This window comes from Muscardinus avellanarius (genome assembly GCF_963383645.1).
Source record: "Muscardinus avellanarius genome assembly, chromosome: 9".
NCBI lineage: Eukaryota > Metazoa > Chordata > Mammalia > Rodentia > Gliridae > Muscardinus > Muscardinus avellanarius.
In genome coordinates, this window is record NC_137795.1 from 99,964,913 (window position 1) to 99,974,532 (window position 9,620).

The following is a 9,620-nucleotide window of genomic DNA, read 5'->3' on the forward strand; positions in this document are numbered from 1 at the left end:
ATTTTTATATTCTGTATCAAAGGCATTCCCAAAGTCCAGAAAAGAATATCAAGTTACTAGGCATCGATTTTCTTCTTTATGCACAGTCTTGGAATAGGAGAGAATTTTTTTTAAGCCCAAGAGAAAACATGGAAACCAAAATAATCTCAGAGGGTAGAGGGGTTGAAAAAATAATTGCTTAATGTTAGAGTAGAGACTGTATTAAGAGTTTCTTCTGGCTATCAAGCTAATTAAGCATGATAGTAAATTAGGTTAATAGCCAAAAGAAACTAAAAGAGTAAAAACTACGTTCCCAAATATATCAATGCCTCCATGAATATTTAAGAAAGGAATGGAACAAATGAAGCTGTATTTTCTGTTTCACTAACATAAAGTTATCCATAACACTGCTTAAGAAGGCACTGCTTAAACTCTAAGTGTCTAAACAGACCCATCTATTCTGAATGCAGATATTCTATAACTATTTCTATTTATGATTTTACAAAATACTCAATGAAGGTGAAATAGAGAAGATGACTATAGAACTTAAAATAATTTAACTTCTAAGGAAGATAAAATCTAGTAAGAGCCAGATAATGACAATTTGGGGCAGAAATATGGGAAGATTAAGAGCATATGAAACTTCATAAATCATAGGGATTATGACAAAAAGTTCACTAAGTTCTCAGCTAAATTAAAATGAAGGTGTTAGCTGGGCATGGTGGCGCACACTTGTAATCCCAGCACTTGGGAGGCTGAGACAGGAGGATCGCACAGGTTCGAAGCCAGCCTCGGCTACTTAGTGAGGCTCTCAGCAACTTAGTGAGACCCTGTTTCCAAATAAAAATATAAAATAGGTCTGGGAGTATAGTCTGGAAATAGAAAAGCCTCTGGGTTCCACCCCCAGTATCACAATAGATGATAGATAGATAGATAGATAGATAGATAAAATGAAGGTGTTAAACAGAAAACACTTCTTCAGTTCTGAAGAAAACAATGTTATGATTAGAGAAAAAGGGAAAAAGAAGAACTCTACAAGGGGTTGCCTCACTTCACAGTAAGGTTGGCATCACGTGTTAGAAATGCCAAACAACAATGCAGCTTACTCTGAGTAGCTTTCTCATCAATCATAGATCCACTAGAGCTACTTCCCATTCATCCTAATCAGAAAAGCAGAGGACAGAAAAACAAGAAAAGTCAGACTATGCTAGCCTGTTATTACAATATCATGTCGGTGGCTTACTGTCCAAACACATATCAAATTTATGATTATGTTTACTAAACTCAGAAATTTAAGTACCCAGTTCAACAACATCATCTTCTTCTTCTCCTTCTTCTTCTTCTTTTTTTTTTTTTTTTTTTTGGTACTGGGGTTGAACCCAGGGGCATTCTACCTCTGAGCTATACTCCTAGCCCTATTTTATTTTTTTGTTTTGAAGCAGGGTCTCACTAGGTTGCTGAGAGTATCACTACATTGCTGAACCTGTCCTCGAGCTTGCAATCTTCCTATCTCAGACTCCAAGTACTGGGATTACGGGTGTGTGCCACTACCCCAATCCCCAACATTCATTTCTCATGTGTTTACTGACAATCCATGGTCAGCAAATATAAGTGACTACCATCTGATAATTTTCTAAATAAAAGGGGTAAATGTATGCCTAAAGGAGAGAATTCATTAAGTGAAGAGAAACAAGAGTACAGAAACATAAAAATATCAAAGATGAACAGCTCTTTTATAGTTTGTCTAAAGAAAATCTTCAAATATATCTAGACAAGTATTAACAGCAATAGCCAGATCTCCATATGTACCTAGCTTACTTGGGAAAACCACTTTTCAAAGGTATGATGCAATCGACCTGGCACTGTTCACAGAGGTGTATTTTAATTTAGTGGACCTCATTATAAAGGAGATCCCATCCCAAAATATTCCCTAGTCAATGCATTATTATAATTACAGTTAAACCAAGATTGGCAATAGGTCTTAAAAGTAGAAAATAATGTAATTGTGATTGTATTTTAACTTTTAAGAAACTCCCTTATACAGAAACACAAGAGGAATAGGTAATAAATATCACAGCACAGTATTACCCACTCTTTAAGATAAATGTACTTATTACACCATATTGTTTTATTATCCCATAGACTGTATGGTCATAGAACGAAGCATCAAGAAAATACAAAGGAGCTGGGTGTGGTGGTGCACGCTTGTAACCTAGCACGTGGGAAGCTGAGACAGGATTATCCAAGTTCTCCGCCAGCCTCAGTGACTCAGAAAGCCCTCCTCAACTTAGTGAGAGCCTGTTTCAAAATAAAAAACACAAAATAGGGCTAGTGGTGTAACTCAAGAGGTAGAATGTCTCTGAGTTCAATCCCCAGTACTGCAAAAAAAAAAAAAAAAAGAAAAAGAAAAAAGAAAACAAAGGGTCAGAAGTAAACATTTAATGATAAGCACATTCATTTAATAAATATTTAATAAATTCCTGTCACCAGAGTATTCTATTTCAAGCACCTACAAAATAATACAATTTCAGGATGTGAAATTTGTTACTCTCCCAACATAATTTTAAATACTAAAATCTACAATCTATGTCCAAATTATTAAAAAAAAAAAAGGCAGTCATGGTGGCACACATCTGGGATCCCAGACTTGGGAAGCTGAGACAGAACTACAGGTTCAAAGTCAGACTCAACAACCTGTTTTAAAAAAAAAATAGAGGTTGGGGGAGAAGTGTAGTTCAGAGATAGAATACTTCTGGGTTCAATCTACAATACCCCCTCCCAAGAGACAGAGATAAGAGAAGAAAAAAACAGTAAAAAGACATAAACAACCTAATATCCAAAAAAGATGATCAGTTTGATCAGTTAAATCAAACCTTCATGACTTCATGATACATAAAAAGTTTTGCTATACTGTTAACTTTTTAAAAATTACAAATCAGGCATGATTTATGAGATGCCTGTAATCCCAGCTACTCAGGAGGTTAAGGCAGGAGGACTGCAGGTTCAAGGCTAGCCCAGGCAACCTAGACCCTGTCTCAAAACAAAAATTGAGGAAAGACGGGTGCCGACGTCTGATGGCATATGCTTGTAATTCTAATTAATACTTGGGAGGCTGAGGCAGGAGAATTGTAGGTTCAAGGACAACCTCAGAAAGTACTGAGACTCTCATGAACCTAGTGAGATTGTGTTTCAAAATAAAAATAAAATAAGGTGGAGGGTGTAGCTCAGAGGCAGAATGCCCCTGAGTATAATTCCCAGTAATAGCAAAAAAAAAAAAAAAGGAAAGAAAGAAAGAAAAAGAAAAAGAAATAGGGACCTAGTTCAGTGGTAGAAGGCTTGCCTAGCATGCATTAGACCATGGATTCAATCTCCTATACTGAAAGAAAAAAAAAAATTACAAGATTACATACAGTGTAGTACATAAACACAAAAAAAAGCAGATGGAATACATCAAAATGTTTATGGTAATTATATCTTGATGGTTAAGGTTATAGTTGTTTTTTTTTTTTTTTTTTACTTCCTTTACTTTTCTAACTTTTCCCTCTGTAATTAGAATCTATTTACTGCAGGTAAAGCTTCCCCCTGACAATTTTTTTTAAAGCTTGTATTTTACTGTCAGGTTAGATAAATCTTTAGAATAAAATGTGTCATTAGGCACAAGCACAATTTTGGTGTCTTTCCAAGTATGTGACAATTTTAAGATATTCTTTTAAGTATATACAAAGACAGTTTAATTAAAAGTCTATAGTAAAGCTGGGCGTGGTGGCGCACGCTTGTAATCCCAGTTCTTGAGAGGCTGAGACTGGAGGATCGCAGCCAGCCTCAGCTACTTAGTGAGGCCCTCCAACACTTAGTGAGACCCCATTTTAAAATAAAGAATAAAAAATAGGGCTGGGGATGCTCAGAGGTAGAATGTACCTGGGTTCCATCCCAGTACAAAAAAAAAAAAGTTTATAGTATATTTCAGTTTGTACTGAATATCAATTTCAAATTTAAAGTTATTTCTTGGGAGGGACTTTCCTATCATCTGTAATATTGATATCCATAAACTATAATCCAGAGGTCTATTTTTATTTTTCTTCTCCTTCTCCTTCTTCTATACTGGGGATTGAACCCAGAAGGGTTTCATCACTGACCTGTATTCCCAATGCCCTGTTTTCTTTTGGTGCTTGAGAGTGAACCCAGTGACATTTTATATCCAAGCTACATCTTCAACCCTTTTTTTAATTTTTAATTTTCAAATAGGGCCTTGCAGCCAGGTGGCACACGCTTGGGAGGCAGAGACAGGAGGATCACACAGGTTTGAAGCCAGCCTTGCTGACTTAAAGAGACCCTGTTTCCAAATAAAAATATAAAATAGGTCTGGGAGTGTAGCCCGGAGGTAGAAGGATTTCCAGGAATCCCAGCACCACCAAAAAACAAAAAGATCAAATAGGGCCTTGCTAAGTTGCTGACAGTTTCCCTAAGTTGCCGAGGCTAACTTCAAACCTGTGATCCTTCTGTCTCAGCCTCCCAAGTACTGAGATTATAGGCATGTACCACCCACCAAGTCATCCTCAGCCCTTTTTATTTTGCAACAAGGTCTCACTAAGTTAACGTGCACTGGCTTCCAACCTTCCATCCTCTTGTCTCAGCCTCCCAAGTACTGGGAATATAGGCATGTACCACCACATTCAACTAAAAGAAGTCCACTTTTGATCTTTTTTTTTTTTTTTTTTTTTTTTGGTGGTACTAGGGGTGGAACCCAGAGGCTTTCTACCTCCAGGCTATACTCCCAGACCTATTTTATATTTTTATTTGGAAACAGGGTCTCACTAAGTTGCTGAGAGCCTCACTAAGTAGCTGAGGCTGGCTTCAAACCTGCGCAATCCTCCTGTCTCAGCCTCCCAAGCACAGGGATTACAAGCGTGCACCACCAAGCCCGGCCAATCATTTTTTATTTTTATTATTTTTATTTTTTGTGGTACCGGGGATGGAACCCAGGGGCTTTCTACCTTCAGGCTATACTCCCAGACCTATTTTTACATTTTATTTGGAAACAGGGTCTCACTAAGTTGCTGAGAGCCTCACTAAGTAGCTGAGGCTGGCTTCGAACCTGTGTAATCCTCCTGTCTCAGCCTCCCAAGTACCAGGATTACAACTGTGCACCACCACGCCCAGCCACTTTTGATCATTTTTTTTTTTTTTGGTGGTACTGGGGTTCCTGGAAGCCCTTCTACCTCCGGGCTACACTCCCAGACCTATTTTTACATTTTTTATATTTGGAAACAGGGTCTCCTAAGCCAGCGCGCGCGGCTGGCTTCGAACCTGCGCGATCCTCCTGTCTCTGCCTCCCAAGCGCGGGGATTACAAGCGTGCGCCACCACGCCCGGCATTGATCATTTTTATCTCCCTAGCCAAATATATTTTTTATAAACACTTGCAAAAAGAGAAAGAGTAAACTATTCATTACTAAACATTAAAGCCTAAGAAGCAGGGTCAGTGGGAAACCCTGTTTTTTTTTTAATTTATTTGTACTAATGGGGCAATCTACCTTCGAGCCACACCCCATCTGTTTTATTTTTTTATAATTTTGAAACAGGATTTCACAAAATTGCTAAGGGTCCCACTAAGTTTCTGAGACTGCTCTTGAACCCATGGTTTTCCTGTCTTGGCCTCCCAAATACTGGGATTACAGGCATGCACTACCATGCCTGGCTCGAAACTTTTGTCTTGTTTTGGTTTTGGTTTTTGGTGGTACTGGGGGTGAAACCCAGGGGCTTTCTACCTCCGGGCTATACTCCCAGACTGATTTTATGTGGGTCTCACTAAATTGCTGAGAACCCGACTAAGTAGCTGAGGCTGGCTTCAAAGCTGCAGGATCCTCCTGTCTCAGTCTCCCAAGTACTGGGATTACAAGCGTGTGCCCAGATTCTAGAATTTTTTTTTTTTTTTTTTTTTTTTTTTTTTTTTCAGTACTGGAGATGAAATCCAGGGGCATTCTACCTTCGAGCTACACCCCCAGCCCTATTTTTTATTGAAATGGGGTCTCACTAAGTTGCAAAGGGCCTCACTAAATAGTAACTGAAGCTGTTCATGAACTGGGATCTCCTGTCTCAGCCTCTCAAATGCTGGGATTATTAGCGTGTGCCACCACGCCTGGCCTTAGAAACTTGTTTAACTAAATTATATTATAGAATATCCTTACAGTTTCAGAAGATATGAACGTGCTGTCCAATTGCTGGCAATTTAAACTTAACTTCATCTACTCTACCTAGAAGACCCTCAAACACCGGTATGTGGGAATTGCTCAGGAAGTATGCTAGCCACTCACCCGCTGAATCAGAGTCTTAGGGGATAGAGCTCCAAGCATTGCCCTTTCAAATAAATAGCAGGGCAGAAATTTTACTTAAAATCCTTTGCTACTAAATTGCAAACTGTCCTAATAACTCTGAAACAAGTTCTCAATGTGAACAATGTCATAATTAAGAGAACTGTAATTTAATAACCCCTCTCCATTAAAATTTATCTCTCTCTCTACTCCACAGTAGTCTTCAAACATAGATCTAACTCAACAAAACCACACATGCACTGCAGAATAAAGTCCAGAGGCACCTGTGTCTGGTAAGACAAAGGCATATCCGATTCCTGGAGAAAATAGACAGCAGATGTGACCCCTAGTATTTAACCATTAAACACAATGTACGCTAAAAATAAATTTCCATGTCAACTGAACAAAGATGTTTATAAATAAGAAGGAATGTGGAGGTGTGGGGACCACAAGAGGAAACTTCAGCAAAGTTAAGTACCAAAGGCCAGGAAACAAGGCAGAATGAATGGTAGCTGGGGAGGAGGATAGAGAATAAACTGGGAAATGGACAGAGGAAAGAGCTTTATCACTGGAACCCAAGAAGTTGGGGGAAACAAATAGATATTAGTAGAACTGATGTAAGCAGAAACAAACTACAAAGTGAAAAGAAGTAAGAAAAAGGAAATTTAGACTAGGTCAAATAATTCAGAACACATTTGGGGCATGGTTGGAGATGGCACAAAAGAGTGGGAAAATATTATCGTGAATACACTGATACTGAACAAAGCAAAGCATACAGGATGAATTTCTAAAGTGAAGATGAAGCAGGAAAAAGAAAATTGCACAAGAAGAATGAGGCATGAGAATTGGAGACAAGATGCAAGTAGTTCAAAACAAAGAACTTCGAGCCGTCAAAAGAATGTCACTAATCAATAATGGTAAAGCAGCTATCATACTGTGTATCACATTATTTGAAAGGCCTAATCGTGTATTATTTTATGTAATAAGGTGCCAAACGCTATCTGTAGTGAGTTTTATGTAATAAAAAAAAAGTAAACTAAGTAATTTGACAAGGTGGAGAGGCTGGATAATGCAAAAAACATGCTGAGAAGCAAGTACTGAGAGGAAAAAGTGAAATGGAAAAAAAGGACACCGCAAAGAAATCAATCAAACCTACTTTAGGGGAAAAAAAGTGTAGGAATAAGAGGTGTTAATAAATACTTACGGACTACCCAAAAAGTGCCAGTAATGCAGAGATGCAGAGAGCTGAGTGAAACCTGATGGAATCTTGACAGCTTCGGGGTTCAGAAAGTGAGTGCCTCCGTGGATTTGTGAAGATAACAAAAGATAACGATGCAAGGGAGCGGCGGAATGAAAGAGAGGGCCTCAAGAGAACTAGGGTGGAGAGACGAGTAAAAGTGCTCTTCAGGGGAAGCTGGGGTTAGAAAGCAGGCAGGTCGGATCGCTGGAAAACGAGCGCGGCGGGCGGCTGATGAGCACGGGATGGGGGTCACCAGTCAGCGCCCGGGCACTGGACAAACATTACGAGGGACAGAGACGGAAAAGGCGGCGTGGAAGCGCTGCAATTTGGGGTTGAGAAAGTAGAGTAAATCAAAACCATCCGTCGGGTAAAAGAGGTGAAAAGAAATCCCCAAACAAGTAGCAAAGTGGAAGGAGGGGCAGCGGCCTGAAATGGGGGGAGGGCGGTCAGGCGGAGGAGGGACAGGAGGATGCGCCCCAGCATCCCTCCCGCAGGTCACCTCGGGCCGGGGTCCCGGCCGGCCGCTAACCTACATCCAGCTCTTCCATGGCGCCGCCACCCTCCTCCCCCGGCAAAGAACGAAAACACCGAGGGATGCGGGGCTGGACACCGCGGCCAGGCGTGACCTTCCCGGCCGAGCCCGGCTTCGCCCCCTGCCGATAGCCTCCGGCTCAGCCTCGCCGCCCGGCTCGGCGCCCGGCTGGGGCCCGGGAGCCCCGGGGCCACCGCGTCTGCGTCCGCGGAGCCGCCGGGCGCGGGGACGCCGCCACCTCCGGCCGCGGAGCCGCGGGGAGGGCGGCCCAGGGCACCGGCGCCCCGCCGCTCCCCCACAGAAGCGCCCGCGGCCGGCCGGGGCGCGAGACTCACCTCCTCGGGAATGGCAGGGTCCGCCGCCGAGGAGGCCGCGGCGCCGGCCTCGGGCTCCATGTCCCCGTTGAACAGAGCCTGGCCCTGCTCCGCGCCGCCGCCGCCGCCGCTCAGCGCCGCCATCTTAGGAGCGAGCGCCGGGCCGAGCGGCCGCGCGGGCGGGGAGGGGCGGGCGCGGAGGGCGGCCGGGCGGCGCGCGGGAGGGCCCCCAGGTACGGCCCGCGGCCCGGGCGCAGCCAGCCTCGGGGGGCCGGGGAAGGACGCGGGAGGGGGGCGGCGAAGGGGGCGGAGACGACGCGAAGTCGCCGCGGCAACGGCGTCAGCGCGTGTCACGGCCGTGACGTCACCGCGGCGGTGTGACGTCACCGCGGGCGCCCGGCGCCGTCGTCAGGGGGCGGGCTCTTTCCCGCCCAGCGCCCCGGCGCTCGCGCGTTTCCTGCGCTCTGTGGTTTCCATGGCTCCGACTTCCCACTCTCTCCGCATCTCGGTCCTCAGTCAGCTGCCGGCTTTACTAGAGAAAGCGCAGGGGGGGCGTTGGAGGAGAAGTTGAAATCCTGGAGGGAGCGAGGTGGGGAAGCCCGTGCGGCTGCTCATTTCCATGACTACGACAGTCTCCGTGTCCGAAAAGGAAGACAAAACCCCGAGGTAGAAACATCCGAGGCGAATTTCATACAGATATATTTAGGAACAGCTAAATTGTCCCTGTAGTGCTCGTACCCTCTCCTTAAGGACTTGACCTGTTAAAGTGGGTTCAAATGGAAGTCTAAAAGCCTTTTTATTTTCGTTACTGAAGAAGAAAAAGTTGAAGTGTATTCCTTTTTCTACATTTACTCATTTAACAAATATCAGTTGAGCGCTTACCATTGCAAAGCACATAGCAGTCTAGATATCTAATTAATCAAAACTAATTTTGTCTTGAAGAAAATAATTTAGAATATTTTAGTTACCTTGTGCCTTTCTTGAACGGAATATTCCATGACATTCTCTGTGCAAAATCTATATATTAAAACAGTTGGGAGAGCTGAGGCAAATTCTCTGAGAAGCTCAACTACTGAATGAAATTAGACATAGTTACTAATACCTTTAAAAGAAAAGGGGAATGATCGGAAAAACAAGGGAGAAACAAGCGAGAAATATAGCAGAAGTTACTGATGTTGCACAAGTTACCCGCCAAAGTAACCTTATAATGAAGTCGGAAAGGCTGAGTGGACCTGTCATTTTTTG

The 9,620-nt window shown here is 43.0% G+C and overlaps 1 protein-coding gene across 3 annotated transcripts in view; it reads right to left on the reverse strand.

Annotated features, from left to right (window-relative positions):
• Nucleotides 1–8,519, reverse strand: part of BRAF (B-Raf proto-oncogene, serine/threonine kinase) — a gene marked incomplete at both ends in the record, with an annotated part of 150,674 nt that extends 142,155 nt beyond the window's left edge. For all 3 annotated transcript variants that reach the window (XM_080701364.1, XM_080701363.1, XM_080701362.1), the window contains one exon: nt 8,397–8,519. In XM_080701364.1, the coding sequence (XP_080557490.1) occupies nt 8,397–8,519 (123 nt within the window). The remainder of the gene's footprint in view (nt 1–8,396) is intronic.
• Nucleotides 8,520–9,620: the final 1,101 nt, after the last annotated feature.